General features: G+C 45.5%; 1 protein-coding gene across 1 annotated transcript; it reads right to left on the bottom strand.

The window, feature by feature from the left end:
- Nucleotides 1-13,417: 13,417 nt before the first annotated feature.
- On the bottom strand, nucleotides 13,418-16,139 carry si:ch211-274f20.2 (calnexin). The gene is made up of 11 exons (XM_059522470.1): nucleotides 16,000-16,139; nucleotides 15,816-15,889; nucleotides 15,668-15,726; nucleotides 15,392-15,533; nucleotides 15,232-15,313; nucleotides 14,929-15,121; nucleotides 14,725-14,845; nucleotides 13,948-14,098; nucleotides 13,762-13,881; nucleotides 13,568-13,667; nucleotides 13,418-13,501 (listed from the first exon to the last, which is right to left on the bottom strand). The coding sequence occupies exons 1-11, from the start codon at nucleotides 16,057-16,059 to the stop codon at nucleotides 13,425-13,427; spliced, it is 1,179 nt and encodes a 392-aa protein (XP_059378453.1). The 5' UTR covers nucleotides 16,060-16,139; the 3' UTR covers nucleotides 13,418-13,424.
- Between the last annotated feature and the right edge of the window lie 874 nt (nucleotides 16,140-17,013).

Raw genomic sequence — 17,013 nt, 5'->3', positions numbered from 1 at the left:
TTAAGAGTATGATACTTTATAACACAATGAACATGTTGCATCAACTTTTACAATGGATTATACTTCTCATAGTTATAATGTTTTATAAGTCTCATATCTTGCCATCTTTCAGATGCTAATTTACTTAAAGGTCTCAAAGTCCACTTATAAGTAGTAATAATAATATTAATAATAATAAAAAAATTATCTCAAACAACCGTAAGATCAGATATCAGATCAGATGAATGTGTAATATGACACATTTGCTTTGAACTATTTCTATTGTAATATCAGTTTGATTATTTTGAAGGTACCCTTCAGACAGCTGTTGATAAGTAACTCTGCAGCTACATGTCAGCTAGCGGTCATTGGAGTATTAGTATGTCTGCTACTGTAAATATATGCTAACACTTTATTTTGATGGTCAACCAACAGATAAACTGACTATAAGTGTCTTTGCAACTATGTCAGCTTATTCTACCATACTAGATTCAACCATTCTTGAGCATACTAATACTCTAATGAGAGTAAGTTGGCATGTAGTGGCAAAGTCACTTATAGTCGATTGATTAAGGGGACAATCAAAATAAAATCTAACCATATAAAACACTGTTGTTGTTTTTTTTTTCATTTGGAGTATTAATCTCACATCAGTGAATTAACATTATCTCCACAGGAAACAATCAAATAACACTCAACACCTAACCACTCAGAAGCTGTAGTAAAATACTGTGCAATAAACAATGTCAAGATATGATCAGTCCATTACACTGTACATGAATTAGATTAAATATGGAGTTCATTGTGTGTTATAAATAATCTTAAACCATACTATTATGATGTATTATAATTGCTGTTATGATTATTCATGCGATAATATAACATAAGGTTTTTTATAATGCATTATGCATTTGTTATAAGCCCTTAAGAATACACTTATAATGTATTATAAATATGGGCTTCATAGAAAGTGTTACCCCTATTTCTTTATAAAACATCTACTAAAGATGATCTGCTGCAAGTTTGAACCTGTTAGATCTGTCAGAAGTCTAACACTGATCAAACACAGCTGAACCAGCTAATCACCCGCAGATCATCATCTGAGATCAGGATGAGTTTGTTTCTTCATCAGGTTTGGAGAAATGTAGCATTGCATCAGTGTCTCATCAACGGATGCTCTGCAGTGAATGGGTGCCGTCAGAATGAGAGTCCAAACAGCTGATAAAAACATCACAATAATCTACAGCACTCCAGTCCATCAGTGAACATCTGGAGAAAACAAATGATGCATGTTTGTAAAAAAAAAAAAATCAAATACATAATGTTTTACTTTTAACTGTTGCTTTCGGCCAAAATACATATATTAGTGCTACCTTGTGGCCAGAGTGCTTCTAAAACATTAACAGTTCAATATTAATTAATAGGCATTTAGACAATGTTTGTAAAACTGCTTTTTAGATCATATTTATCATATGTGTGCAAAAAACAGATGGTTTCCAGATAAAAGCATTATTTTAACAGGCAACTTAGCATAATACAAGCATTTCTTTACTTTTTGAACACATAGCTTCAATGTTATTTTAACACATTATTATTTTTTCACCATAATTCAACATATATATATATATATATATATATATATATATATATATATATATATATATATAGACTGCACACGAGTACCATTTTGAGTCCTTTTTCTTATCTGCTTGAGCAAATGCACAGAATATTATATTAATGGCTGTTTTGACAAGTGTCCACATAAAGGTGATTAGTAATCGACCGATTCTTCAGCCCAAACCAGAGCATACGCAACTCCCTTATTATGAGCTCAACAGTCTTTTCAAGTTCGTCTTCCTCTATTTAAACAAGCGTGTGTACAAAAATTACAGAAATGTATTGCTTAACTCCCATCGGAGTGAACCAAGCCCACCTGACGTCACACCTGGTGGTGCTACATATGGTGGCTCCCTTGCTCCGAAAGCTATAACAAAACATTCCTTTTTCTTGAAAAATAGTTTCATTAATTGTGTTTGTTATATACATATTTGTTTTTTATTAAAGTGAAAATCACTTCACTAAATAATGCAAACTTAACTGACTGCTTCACTTCCACTTTAAATAATACCTCTAAAGTGAGTAGCCTCGTTCTTTGACACATCTGGGATTGCTTTCTAAGCCTGGAGCCGGATAGCAAGTGGTTTTATTTCTTCAAATGGAAGTGTGCCACACGGGGAACTGACCCTCTCCTCTTCCTCTCTGTTTGGATCAGGACGGCTCCTGAGGCTGACGCTGGGGCAGGGACCTGGACACTTCAGAATTGGGTCAGGCTCAGGTTTAGGCAGGCATCTGTCAGCTTGGATCAGTCGTCACACTGGAGGACTTCAGGAAGTGATGCGTTTCCTGTGATGCCTTCTGTGCTGCTGCAAACAGCTCGGCATGTTCATCCACAGCAGAGCCAAACAGTCCTTTGGGAGAGACTAGGAAGGCAACCTTGTCTGTGTCCCTGATCTCTTTCAGATTTAGCCAAAGATGGCACTCCAGCTCCACCAGTTTGCCCATGATCACCTGCGCAGTGACCTTAGTAGTGTGCAGAGCCAAGTCAGTCACTGTGTGTAGCTATTTGAGCCAGACACTGGATAAACCCTGTTTGCAAGGGCTGTGGAAGTCTGCAGGGTGTAAATCACAAAGTTAAATTACATCCAATAATCCTGTTTTTTTTTTTTTTTTACTGTTTTATGTAATAAATAATAAAGCACTTGTGATGTCGACAATCTCATATAGACTCGAGTGATAAGACTTCCCCGTTTTCCGGGGACCGTCCCAGTTTTTGGTGTCCTGTCCAGAAATGTCCCCGTTTTACAGCACGTTCAAAACATTCAACCATTTTTTTGTTCATTTTGATATATTTGTACGCTGTATTATATTGGCTGAGTGCAAATACTATCAGTGACGAGAATTTAAATACAATTCATGTGTTGGTATAGGGATGAAAGCTTTATTTAATTAAATGCTACAAATGTCAAAAAAAAAATAGTTAAAATGAGCCTTGTATGTTGTATTAAGTATAAATCATGTTTAGTGATGTTTTTACCAGGGAGTGGTGTTTTTACACCCCAGGCTATTTGCGATAGTTACTATTTTTCAGTGTAATTTTTGGTGAATTAAAAAAAAAAAAAAACTAATAGGGTAGACACAATTATGATAGTAATGTATGGAACCCACAACAATAAATTAAAATAAATAAATAAATAAAAAACACAAAACCATACTGTCCCTGTTTATTAAATTCGTAGATAATGACAAGAGAGATCTGAGTGATGTTTTGACCACTGAACTAGGAAATGTCCCTGGTTTTCATTTCAGAAATCTGGTCACCTTAATATAGAGGCAGTTCAAATCTTGAACTTTGGAGCATATTTTATTGATTTCTGTGGCATTTCCAACCTTCCTAACCAAACACTATTTCACACCAACACCAAACTGGCTAATAAAGTGTTAAAAGTTGCACATTGTGTTGGTGCAGAGATGAGTGTGTGTCCTTTATAAAGCATCACAGTTAAACTGACATCTGTCACACACAGACTAATGAACAGACATTTAACAGAGCAAAGAACTGACTGATCTATCTATCATGCAATCGGTAGTGTCACTATTTCAGTTACTTTATTACAGTAACTGATTACATTACTTTTCTAAATTTCTAATTACTGTTTTCATCTATAAATCATCTTTAAACATGTAAAGCAGGCTGGGTTAACCTTACAGTAGAACTCAACACAGAGTGATGTCAGACTTCAGAATCCTTCACTTGAATTAAAATTATAATTATTTAATTTTAAAGCACAGCCACCAATAAAATCAGACTTTAACGCCTCTTTTTTTCTGTGTTTGGAGTAACGTCCGCTGCAGTCAAATAAAATAAAAAGCAAACATGTAGCGGTATTTTATTTTATTTTATTTTACACTGGCCTATGGAGATGATGCATAAAAAAATCACAAATAAAATGTGCAAATAATGCATCTGCCGAGAACCCGCCCGTGCGCGCGCACGCGTGACCCAAAACGGAAGTCTCGTGGTCGCACGCATGTGACGTCACGCGGAGCACAAGTGACGTTTGTTGATTTTTAAACTTGCACAGAACAGCTTTATTTTTAACGATAGTATTTATTAATGATTTCAACCATGTTTGCCAGGCGGTGATAGTGCTGTAAAGACGTCGAAGAGCGGAGCACGAGCACGAGCACGAGCGCTGTTCATCTTCAGGATTTCAGGTAACGTTAAGTGATGATGAAGCTGATTAATCATCTCGTCAGATCGAAGACAATCCTCTGATCTGTTCCCCAAACTGAGCTAGGACTAGGGCTGACTCGGCCAGTTCGGGGCCACGAGTATAACTGACGCTCTCTCCTTCCTGATTTTGCACAACACAGGCAGAATCTTCACCAGAGGGAACGTGTAAGCCTGGCTTCCGGCCAACGCGATGTCAGAGCATCTCCCGGCAGGGGGGAGTGAGATAGCGAGAAGAACGTCTTACAGTGTGTGTTCTCGCTCGTGGCAAACAAATCCACTTCCTCCCTCCCAAATCATTAGATCTGATCCTGGGTGAAGCCTCCATCTCCTTGAGGAATCCCGTTCCTCGAAAGCATGCTCAGTGACGGGACCGCGCCATTGAAGCGGCGGGAGGTCTGCGTTTGAATTGGAGAGAATATCCATCGTGAATTATTCCCAATATCCACAGTGAAACTCCCGGGATAGCCCTCCTACCGTCCATGAAATGACACCGCGGACGCGTTACCTCTACAGCCACTGATGGCTTATTTTGACCAGGGCCCCGCCCCCGCGAGGCTGGAAGCACTTGGCGGGAGGGTGGGTCGCGTCGCGTAATGGTGTGACACTCTTGCGCCATCGAGAGGCCATTATAATCATGGGTTTGTGGCTCTGCGCTGTTTGAGACCGGGCGAGTGACAATGTTGGGTGCAAGAATTTGGATACATGCTTCTATAGTAAAAATTTTACTCACACAAACATCATATAAACACATATAGCAATCATCACCCATAGTGACATGGGGGACATGATGCATGTGTTTTTATGGTGTTAGCACTCTCGCTCCCACGGGAGGCCATTATAATCATAGGTTGTGGCTCTGCACTGTTCTGAGACAGGGCGAGTGACACAGTGATGAGTGTAAGAGGAAGTAAAGCTCTTTTGTTGATTGTATACATGCTTTTATTGTGGAACTCACACAAACAGCATTTAAACAGACATAGCAATCGTCGCCCGAAGGAACATGGGGGACATAATGCATCTGAACATGGAGGGTGACACCGTGTTTTTGCGGTGTTGGCACTCTCGCTCCCTTGCGAGGCCATTATAATCATGGGTTGTGGCTCAGCGCTGCTATGAGACAGGGCGAGTGACACAGTGTTCAGTGTAAGAGAAAGAAAAAGCTCTTTTGTTGATTGTGTACATGCTTCTATTGTGGAACTCACACAAACAGCATTTAAACACACATAGCAATCGTCGCCCGAAGGAAATGGGGGACATGATGCATTTGAACGTGCCACTTGGGGGCGGGGCCTCCCGCGCACTAACTCTTTCACTTTATCGGTCAGTCAGGGAGACGGCTCAATGGCGCGCTGGCTCTCTCGCGGCGCGGGGTCCTCAACCGACCCTGACGTTTCCTCCCAGGTTCTTACCACTGCTGGTTTCGGCCGAAACGAGCGTCCGGTAAAGAGCAGTGTGTCACGGCGGGCTATTTTAGCTGGTCTTAGAGCCTGACGAGGTGCATAAGAGCGGAACCTCGCAGATGAAGACTGGAGTGAGCGACGGGGTATCACGTGGCTCATAGCCTTGGCGCGCTTTCTGCGTCTCTGAGAAAAGCTCCATGACGTCACCAAAGAGGCCGGAGGGAGCAACTGGAACGTTTAGGAGCGTCCTACGGTCCGCGTCTTCCAGGACAGCTAGGGTAAGCCATAGGTGCCTGTAAGGACGACCATGAGCCCCATGAAACGGCTGAGCAGAGCGCTTAGTAACCATCAGCGCGAGATCAGTTGTCGCGCGCAGATCCTTGATGACGTCAGCGCTACTGTGCCGCCGTCTGCCTGAAACACCTTGAGTATTGCCCTGGCATGAAGAGTAGAAGCTGCATTCCCTCAGAAGTATAGGCTTTGCCCGTCTAAGGGCCGTGAACCGCACGGCTTGGAAGGCAGGCTGTGGTCCGAACCAAATGCAGAGGTAGACGGGCACAGGTGCACAGTTTCCTCGATGGGGCGAGGGTATCCGCCCCGTCCATGTGCGTGAACATGGCCTGCGTAGCAGAGTGGGTGCGCGCCGATTGGGGTGCAGCCCACGACTTCACCACGAGCTCTTGCATGCCTCAATGCCGTCTGGTAGCAGCTCGACTGGAGGAGCCACGAGTCCATTTACCTTTCACAGGCTCGTCAGGTGCGTTGCAAGCGAGACCCAGCTCCGTGACGGCCTTTCCGAAGACCCTGACGAGCTCCTCCTCTTGGTTGGGGCGATCCCTCTTTACTGAGAGGCCCAAACCTTTTCCGACGTCGAAAGCGACATGGAGTCGTTTTCCTCGCCAGCTCCGAAGAGGACGAAGTTCGCGGGCGGAAGCTATCGTCCACCACGCCGACGTCAAACTCATCCTCGGGCAGGGGAGGGCCCACCAGCGGCTCGCTGGCGGCAGTGGGCCTCATTCCCGCTGTTTTCCGAGCCACTCTGGCTCTGAGGGCGTGCACTGGCAGCTCGGCACAGTAGGCGCACGTGTGGTCCATGTGAGAATCCCAGGCAGGTCACACGGAACTGGTGAAGGTCCGAATCTAGCATTAGCTGCCATCTGATGCGGAGAGGAAAAACAGGGTAAGTAGTCCTCTATTGCAACTTCCACGATTACTTAGATAAGACTTCTAGCGTGAAGAAAGAGATTCTGACGTAATTTTCGCGCACATGCTTTTTATACTGCCCACTGACATGTCAGTATTTGCATTCTTCGGGTCAATTGGCCAGCTGTCCCCAGCTGGCATTAGTCAATAAGATTTCAGTGAAAGTGGAGAAGGGAAGAGTTCCCATATATGTCTTAGCTGACGTAATGTTGAGTTACCGCCTCGAGAGGGAACTATAGCATTATTTCTTTCTGAGCTTCTGATGCTGTTATTGTGAATCTTTGAGCACATCATCATGTGATCCGGGATCAGAGTCCTGCTTGACTCCTGTGACACACACATGTAGGGTCTATAATCCTCCTCACATTCAGTTAACACCATCTGCATGTCCATGTTGACTCGTCCTGTCTCAATCTGATGAGATCCGCAGGACTGCTCTTGTGTGGTGATGGCCATCCTGTTTGCTCTGGTGGCTCGAGGGTCCACTGTTCTGGCTAAACACGCCTGCTGCTCCTGAAACTTCCTGGAGGTGACGGAGCAGATCCTGGCCAGAATCCCGTTGGAGAACAGCAAGCTGATGTATTCCCACGACAGGTGCGTCCGCGGGTGAGCTTTGGGCCGTGAGTCGACCCGCTCTCATGTGTGTGTGTATGTTTCAGCTATCTCTTCCACTACATCTGTCATGAGAGGATCGTGTTCCTGTGCATCACCGATGACGTGAGTGTGTGTCCAGAGCTGTGAGTGTGTCCGGAGCTCTGTGTGTGTGTGTGTGTGTGTGTCGGTGTGTCCAGAGCTGTGTGTGTGTCCTGAGCTGTGTGTGTGTGTGTATGTGTGTGTGTCCGGAGCTGTGTGTGTGTCCAGAGCTGTGTGTGTGTGTGTGTGTGTGTGTGTGTGTGTGTCTCTAGAGCTGTGTGTGTGTGTCCGGAGCTGTGTGTGTGTGTGTGTCCGGAGCTGTGTGTGTGTGTGTGTGTGTCCGGAGCTGTGTGTGTGTGTGTGTGTGTGTGTGTGTCCGGAGCTGTGTGTGTGTGTGTGTGTGTGTCCGGAGCTGTGTGTGTGTGTGTCCAGAGCTGTGTGTGTGTGTGTGTGTGTGTGTGTGTCTAGAGCTGTATGTGTGTGTGTGTGTGTGTGTGTGTGTCCGGAACTGTGTGTGTGTGTGTGTGTGTCCGGAGCTGTGTGTGTGTGTCCGGAGCTGTGTGTGTGTGTCCAGAGCTGTGTGTGTGTGTGTTTGTGTCCGGAGCTGTGTGTGTGTGTGTGTGTGTCTGTGTGTCCAGAGCTGTGTGTGTGTGTGTGTGTCTAGAGCTGTGTGTGTGTGTATGTGTGTGTCCGGAGCTGTGTGTGTGTCCAGAGCTGTGTGTGTGTATCTAGAGCTGTGTGTGTGTGTGTGTCCGGAGCTGTGTGTGTGTATGTGTGTGTCCGGAGCTGTGTGTGTGTGTCCAGAGCTGTGTGTGTGTGTGTGTGTGTCTAGAGCTGTGTGTGTGTGTCTAGAGCTGTGTGTGTGTGTGTCCAGAGCTGTGTGTGTGTGTGTGTGTCCAGAGCTGTGTGTGTGTGTGTGTGTCCGGAGCGGTGTGTGTGTGTGTGTGTATGTAGAGCTGTGTGTGTCTAGAGCTGTGTGTGTGTGTGTATGTAGAGCTGTGTGTGTGTGTGTGTGTGTGTGTCCAGAGCTGTGTGTGTGTGTGTGTGTGTGTCCGGAGCTGTGTGTGTGTGTGTGTGTGTCCGGAGCTGTGTGGGTGTGTCCAGAGCTGTGTGTGTGTGTGTGTGTGTGTGTGTGTCTAGAGCTGTATGTGTGTGTGTGTGTGTGTGTGTGTGTGTGTGTCCGGAGCTGTGTGTGTGTGTGTCCGGAGCTGTGTGTGTGTGTGTCCAGAGCTGTGTGTGTGTGTGTGTGTGTGTGTCCGGAGCTGTGTGTGTGTGTGTCTGTGTGTCCAGAGCTGTGTGTGTGTCCTGAGCTGTGTGTGTGTGTGTGTCTAGAGCTGTGTGTGTGTGTATGTGTGTGTCCGGAGCTCTGTGTGTGTCCAGAGCTGTGTGTGTGTGTGTGTGTCCGGAGCTGTGTGTGTGTATGTGTGTGTCCGGAGCTGTGTGTGTGTGTGTGTCCAGAGCTGTGTGTGTGTGTCTATAGCTGTGTGTGTGTGTGTGTGTGTGTCTAGAGCTGTGTGTGTGTGTGTGTGTGTGTGTGTGTGTGTGTCCAGAGCTGTGTGTGTGTGTGTGTGTGTGTGTGTGTGTGTGTGTGTGTGTGTGTGTCCGGAGCGGTGTGTGTGTGTGTGTGTCTAGAGCTGTGTGTGTGTGTGTGTGTGTGTCTAGAGCTGTGTGTGTGTGTGTGTCTAGAGCTGTGTGTGTGTGTGTGTGTGTGTGTGTCCAGAGCTGTGTGTGTGTGTGTGTGTGTGTGTGTGTGTGTGTGTCCGGAGCGGTGTGTGTGTGTGTGTATGTAGAGCTGTGTGTGTGTGTGTCTAGAGCTGTGTGTGTGTGTGTGTATGTAGAGCTGTGTGTGTGTCTAGAGCTGTGTGTTGTGTGTGTGTGTCCAGAGCTGTGTGTGTGTGTGTCCGGAGCGATGTGTGTGTGTGTGTGTGTGTGTGTCTAGAGCTGTGTGTGTGTGTGTGTATGTAGAGCTGTGTGTGTGTGTGTGTGTCTAGAGCTGTGTGTTGTGTGTGTGTGTCCAGAGCTGTGTGTGTGTGTGTCCCCGGAGCTGTGTGTTTGTGTGTCCGGAGCTGTGTATGTGTGTGTGTGTGTGTGTGTGTGTGTGTGTCCAGAGCTGTGTGTGTGTCCAGAGCTATGTGTGTGTGTCTGAAGCTGTGTGAGTGTGTGTGTGTGTGTAGAGCTGTGTGTGTGTGTCCGCTGTGTGTGTGTGTGTGTCCAGAGCTTTGAGTGTGTGTGTCTAGAGCTGTGTGTGTGTCTGTGTCCAGAGCTGTGTGTGTGTGTGTGTGTATGTAGAGCTGTGTTTGTGTGCGTCTAGAGCTGTGTGTGTGTGTGTGTGTATGTAGAGCTGTGTGTGTGTGTGTGTGTGTGTGTGTCCGGAGCTGTGTGTGTGTGTGTGTATGTAGAGCTGTGTGTGTGTGTGTCTAGAGCTGTGTGTGTGTGTGTATGTAGAGCTGTGTGTGTGTGTGTGTGTGTGTGTGTGTGTCCGGAGCGGTGTGTGTGTGTGTGTATGTAGAGCTGTGTGTGTGTGTGTCTAGAGCTGTGTGTGTGTGTGTCTAGAGCTGTGTGTTGTGTGTGTGTGTCCAGAGCTGTGTGTGTGTGTGTCCGGAGCGGTGTGTGTGTCTAGAGCTGTGTGTGTGTGTGTGTATGTAGAGCTGTGTGTGTGTGTGTGTGTGTGTCTAGAGCTGTGTGTTGTGTGTGTGTGTCCAGAGCTGTGTGTGTGTGTGTCCCCGGAGCTGTGTGTTTGTGTGTCCGGAGCTGTGTGTGTGTGTGTGTGTGTGTCCGGAGCTGTGTGTGTGTGTGTGTGTGTGTGTGTGTCCAGAGCTATGTGTGTGTGTCTGAAGCTGTGTGAGTGTGTGTGTGTAGAGCTGTGTGTGTGTGTCCGCTGTGTGTGTGTGTGTCCAGAGCTTTGAGTGTGTGTGTCTAGAGCTGTGTGTGTGTCTGTGTCCAGAGCTGTGTGTGTGTGTGTGTGTGTGTCCAGAGCTGTGTGTGTGTGTGTGTGTGTGTGTGTGTCCAGAGCTGTGTGTGTGTGTGTGTGTGTGTGTGTGTGTGTGTGTGTGTGTGTGTGTGTCCGGAGCAGTGTGTGTGTGTGTGTGTGTGTGTGTGTGTCTAGAGCTGTGTGTTTTGTGTGTGTGTCCAGAGCTGTGTGTGTGTGTGTCCGGAGCGGTGTGTGTGTGTATGTAGAGCTGTGTGTGTGTTGTGTGTGTGTGTCCAGAGCTGTGTGTGTGTGTGTCCCCGGAGCTGTGTGTGTGTGTCCAGAGCTATGTGTGTGTGTCTGAAGCTGTGTGAGTGTGTGTGTGTAGAGCTGTGTGTGTGTGTCCGCTGTGTGTGTGTGTGTGTCCAGAGCTTTGAGTGTGTGTGTCTAGAGCTGTGTGTGTGTCTGTGTCCAGAGCTGTGTGTGTGTGTGTCAGGAGCTGTGTGTGTGTGTGTGTGTGTGTGTGTGTGTGTGTGTGTGTGTGTGTCCGGAGCTGTGTGTGTGTGTGTCAGGAGCTGTGTGTGTGTGTGTGTGTGTGTGTGTGTGTGTCCGGAGCTGTGTGTGTGTGTGTGTGTGTGTCCAGAGCTATGTGTGTGTGTCTGAAGCTGTGTGAGTGTGTGTGTGTAGAGCTGTGTGTGTGTGTCCGCTGTGTGTGTGTGTGTCCAGAGCTTTGAGTGTGTGTGTCTAGAGCTGTGTGTGTGTCTGTGTCCAGAGCTGTGTGTGTGTGTGTGTGTGTGTCCAGAGCTGTGTGTGTGTGTGTGTGTGTGTGTGTCCAGAGCTGTGTGTGTGTGTGTGTGTGTGTGTGTGTGTGTGTGTGTGTCCGGAGCGGTGTGTGTGTGTGTGTGTGTGTGTGTGTCTAGAGCTGTGTGTTTTGTGTGTGTGTCCAGAGCTGTGTGTGTGTGTGTCCGGAGCGGTGTGTGTGTGTATGTAGAGCTGTGTGTGTGTTGTGTGTGTGTGTCCAGAGCTGTGTGTGTGTGTGTCCCCGGAGCTGTGTGTGTGTGTCCAGAGCTATGTGTGTGTGTCTGAAGCTGTGTGAGTGTGTGTGTGTAGAGCTGTGTGTGTGTGTCCGCTGTGTGTGTGTGTGTGTCCAGAGCTTTGAGTGTGTGTGTCTAGAGCTGTGTGTGTGTCTGTGTCCAGAGCTGTGTGTGTGTGTGTCAGGAGCTGTGTGTGTGTGTGTGTGTGTGTGTGTGTGTGTCCGGAGCTGTGTGTGTGTGTGTGTGTGTCCAGAGCTCAGAACTCTATAAACTGTGTGTGCAGAATTAAGCACAATTGCTTTGTTTTTTTTCAAGCACTTTTAAACAATTCCAAACAGCATCAATCTTAATAACTGTGATTGTGTATTTCTATCATTTGTAAGTGGTATATAATTGCCTATGAAGGATGGAAGTGGAAGACTTCTTAGATTCTTGTGTGCAGAATTATTAGGCAGGTTTTTTACAGATAAAATGATAAAAAAATTATTAAAGGTGAATCTACAGAGAAATAGAGGGGTACAGGAGCATTAGCTGAGGATGGAAAACCAGATGCATACTTATACTATATATATATATATACTCATTACTAAAGTAAAGACCATTTGTTCCTTTGTTTTGTCACAGCACATCAGCTTCTGTTTCAGCATGTGCAGATGAAGAATTACTGTCCCAAAGACAAACAGACAGATCTGTGAGAGGGTGTGTGTTAGGATTGAGAGGCCTGTGATGCTGTTCATCTTATCTTAGACCTTATTGAATGCTTTCAGATGACTGTGTTAGTCTGAAATCCTCCGATCAGATCTCCACACTGACAGTCTGCAGGAGTAAAACAGTCTGAAGATGGAGGAAAGTCAGCTGTCATCAGAAGGTAGAAGTGTCTGGTTCGCATCTCTGAGTATGTTAGAGGTGAGCTGCATTGACTTGCATGTGCTTCACTGTCTAGAAACATCACTGGGATCCCAAAGGCTCGGACAGACTGACAGAAACACAGATGCACGTGGATGACCTGAAGGGCATTATGGGCCGGGACTTGGTCTCTTTGATCAGTGAGTGAACGTGTGTGTCTGTGTGTGTGCTGCTGTAGATCTCGTCGCTCAGAGAGGAGAGAGACTCGAGCTGCTCATCGATAAAACAGACAGCCTGGTGGATTCTGTGAGCTGCTGCTTTAAACTGTATTTCAGGAGAACGTGTTCACCTCGTCCTCGTCCGTCTACAACATGTCCCTCTGGATCTTCATCACACATTTCTCATTCTGTGGGTTCTTGTCTCAATGTTCAAAAGAACTTCATTTTTAAAGAAAATATCTAAATGTACAGCATTTGAAAATTACTTGAATCACTCGGTTACATTTTTCACGGCGCTAGAATCTAAAACACTGTATATATTCTAGTTTTATTTTAATATTATTAGTAAGCAAAATAATAATAAATAAATATAATAACAAGTATGCATTACATTGTAGAAAATGTTTAATGCTGTCAGTTCAAATATCAAATATTGTTGCTCTTTTTTTAGCTGTTGTTTGGGTGGTTTTTGACTACATGAAACTGAATAATATGATTAAATACTTAAGGTTTTAATAGAGATGCTGAAATAAAACCCCACAGCTTTTGAACCTTCACTCTTTCTCCTATTTTTGATCAAGTCAGTCAGTCGCTGTGTTGAACATCACAAACCAATCGAAGGGGCTTTAAGGCTTTTAATGCAACTGAATGCATTTAAGACAAACACCACCACAGTATATGGACACTGAAGGAGTGTTGAGCTTTACCTTTTCTTTTATGTTCATTTATTCTTCATCCGTGCATTCATTTAATCATTTAAACATTGTATTATTCCATTTAATCACATAATCATTTATAATAATGATTACTAATACTGATTTCATTGATTTATTTGTTAATATGACACTGTTGTTGAGGTTTTAGTGGACACTGATCATGATAAATGTGTTTAGTAGATGTCAGACGTCTTCATGGTGCTGAACCTGAGCTGAGTGTGCTCCTCGCTCTCCTGACCGCTCTGCTCTCAGCCACCGCTGCTGCTGGACCTGAAACACACACACACACGAGGGTCAGCAGGGGTCAGGGGTCAGCAGGAGCTCGGTGTTCCTCACCTTCAGCACGAGAGAGCAGCTCCTCAGCGTCCTGACGCCGCTCCGCCTGAGGCTCGTCCGTCTTCTTATAGTAATAGTCCTGATCTGGAGGACCGAACCGCTGACACACACACACACACACACACACACACATCATGCCACACGTCTGTGTATGCTCTCATATATATGTGTTGTCTATAATCATATATATTTACCTTGTCAGGCCACATGAAGCTAATGAAGAGGATGATGGGAAGGCCCACAGTGACCACGTACACCCCCCAGAGCCACGGTCTCTTCAGCGTCGCCATCAGCAGCTTCTCAATCACTCCGGGCTACGAGAGACACACAGAAGAAGTGAACCTAGCAGATGAGTTCAGTGTGGGCTGATGAACACTTACGCTCTTCCTCTGGCCCCACGTGTCTTGTGTCCAGCGCTGGGCTTCTTCCACTCGGTCAGAGAGGAAGATGTTGTCGAACATCACGTCTGCGGTGAGAGACCACAGCTCAAAGCCCAGCGCAGACACGGAGGTCAGCGTGAACGGCTCTGACCTGAAACACACAGCATCATGTGTTACATCAGCAGAACTGGAGTCATACCAATAACCCTGATACCGTATTTTCCGGACTATAAGTCACATTTTGTTCATAGTTTGGCTGGTCCTGCGACTTATAGTCAGGTGCGACTTACTTAACTAAATTAATTTGAAATGAACCAAGAGAAAACATTACCGTCTCGAGCCGCCAGAGGGCGCTCTATGCTGCTCCGTTCTCCTGTAGTCTACACTGAAGACATAGAGCGCCCTCTTGCGGCTGGAGACGGTCATGTTTTCTCTTGATTCTTGGTTCTAAATAAATGTGACTTATAGTCCAGTGTGATTTTATTGTAAACATTAAATATGGTCTTATATGTAGGCTGTCTGAATCCATGCCTTTTCAGATTTCAGAAAAATTGTCAGAGAGATCTGAATGCTCAAACAAAGATCGCAAATGTTGGTTTACCAAAGAAATGTAAATTTAAAAAAGTGCACTTAGTGATTTTTTTCTGTGACTTCATCTGAAGATTATAAAAGCCACTCATTTAGATGCCAATCCAGAAAACCAGGAGGGGTCTAGATGTTCCAGCTCATCTTCAGGCTGGTTTAGTGTAATGAAGAGTGTGTGAGAGGTGAACTAACACAGCGCTCGATGAATCCTCCTGATCCTCAGCTCGTGAGGAGAGCATGTCCTCCAGCAGACTGCCTTTATGAATCAGTGTCAGGTCAACCAGGATCTCAAACGTGTGGTCAGGATATACGTCTGAAAGAAACCCAGAATGACATCCTGCAAGACCAGACACTTTCCAAACGGGTGTGTGTGTGTGTGTGTGTGTGTGTGCTCACTCAGACTGTAGAGATGTGGACGCTGGTCAGTGAAGTACTCGCTGAGGTCCAGCTCCGGCTGTCGAGCGTGTTTCTCCTGGTACGTCCCTGAGACCGGGTCACGATGACGAACGATGAAGTGGATCTTGTGTGAGCTGCCGCACTTATCTGGGCCGAACATGATGGTGTACGGGGTGGCATCACTGAACCGGCTCTAGAATCACAATCACTTCACTGTTCAGCCCCTCACATAGATATATCATTACAGGTACAGTTAAACAGTCCGAGTCTGCTCGCTTCAGAGCTAAACGCGTCTGACTTTACCAAGCGGAGATCATCTGCGTCAGAAAGCAGCTTGATGTAGGCTCCACCGCAGTCGACCGTCTCGGGGAAGAAGACCTCGTACCTGCAGAGGATTCGGGAGGAGACGGAGTCGGGTGACTGTGCTGGTGTTTAAAGGCTGGTGTTTGAGCGGATGTCTTACTGTAGGAACAGCGGTCTGTCGGTGAAGTGAAAGGTCTTCCGCAGGTACGCAGAGATGGCGTGGTGTTTACCGGGAGACTTGAGCACCAGACCTCTGTTTCCTAATAACCTGGGCTCTCTGGACTCCTCTATAGCCCACTCTCCTGTGCAGAACCAACGGCTCTCGTTTGGTGAAAACAAGCATTATTTATTACTGCATTATAACCCCCGTGCAGCGCTGCTCAGTGGTTTATGCTGTAAGAGCCAACATTCACCTTTATTTTCACAGAATGCATACCATTATATTTGAGAAGCTGCAGCTGCTCATCTTTCACTGCTTTGGACAAAACCCAGTTTCTTCAGAGCGAACAAGAAAAACATTCGGTGATGAGCATTAAACACTTCCTAAAGTAAACTAACACACTGAGAGAGAGCCTGAGTCTGACCTGTCCAGCGCTCCTGCGTCGAAGGGCTCGGCGAAATAAGCCTGCTCTGGAATCGCGACGCGTCTGTACGCGTTCTGACGCGCAACGCGGGCAGTTTGAACATGTTTGAAAGAAAAAAAACAATCCGCTTTAACAATACTCTTATATAGGTTTGAGTTTAATTGTTCACTAGATGTTTGTGTACCTGTGCTGCGCTGAAGTGAGGCGAACACAAGCAGCAGCAGAAGAGCAGACAGCGCATCATCTCCGGATCTCTGTTCGGCGACTCCTGCGCGAGCAGCTTCCGGTGTCTGGAGGTCGTTAACGCGGACTCTGGACTCTGTCCTTCTGAAACACGGAGAGATGAGCGAGGAGTCTAGTGTTCATCAAAGAATCATTAACGAGACGCAGGTCATTTAATCATTACTCACCAGATAACAGCGAACTGTCCGGGGACGAGCATTCCGGTCACGCGCCTGTAACCATCAGTGTTGAGGAAAGATGCTTTTAAAAGTTATGCGCTACAATACTGCATTACTCCCTTAGAAAAGTAACTAATTGCGTTCCTTAGTTACTTATTATGGAAAGTAATGCATTACTTACGTTTTCTCATCTGGGATGGGCTTGCTTGCCTGTTTTTAATATATATTTAAAAAATATATATATTTTTTGTAAAAGCTATTTCACACCAAAAGTGAGAAGAACGAGATGTAAACTCCCGTCTGTCCAGCAGAGGGCGCTCACTCCTGACCCCCAAAGTCTCTTCTGCTCACCCAGCCTGTATTTATTTGATCCAGAATTCAGCAGAATCAGTAATGTTGTGAAATATTATTTTAATGTAAAGAAGCTGTTTTCTGTGTGAATCTCTGTTAAAGTGTAATTTATTTCTGTGATGCTCCACTGTATTTTCAGCATCATTCCTCCAGTCTTCAGTGTCACATGATCTTCAGAAATGAGCTTCTTTATTTTTAACATTATTATAATTATTATGTTGAAAACAGCGGAGAAGAGTTTTTTCAGGTTTCTTTGATTAATAAAAAGTTCAGAACAACAGCATTTATCTGAAATAGAAATCTTTTGTAACATTATAAATGTTTTTATCATCACTTCTGATCAATTTAAAGCATCCTTACTAAATAAGTGTTAATTTCGATCATATTTTATGAGCTTATATGATGTTTGATAAATCAAATCCACAATCGCTGCTCATCACGACAGC

Source organism: Carassius carassius, chromosome 33, assembly GCF_963082965.1.
Source record: "Carassius carassius chromosome 33, fCarCar2.1, whole genome shotgun sequence".
Taxonomy (NCBI): domain Eukaryota; kingdom Metazoa; phylum Chordata; class Actinopteri; order Cypriniformes; family Cyprinidae; genus Carassius; species Carassius carassius.
Note: the sequence above shows the minus strand (reverse complement) of the source record. Positions and strands in the feature narration are given on the sequence as shown.

Coding starts and splice junctions, on each gene's coding strand:
- si:ch211-274f20.2 (XM_059522470.1), bottom strand. CDS start 16,059: ATGATGCGCTGTCTGCTCTTCTGCTGCTGCTTGTGTTCGCCTCACTTC. Junction 15,314..15,391: donor GACAGACCGCTGTTCCTACA/GTAAGACATCCG, acceptor AATCCTCTGCAG/GTACGAGGTCTTCTTCCCCG. Junction 13,502..13,567: donor GCTGCTCTCTCGTGCTGAAG/GTGAGGAACACC, acceptor TGTGTGTTTCAG/GTCCAGCAGCAGCGGTGGCT.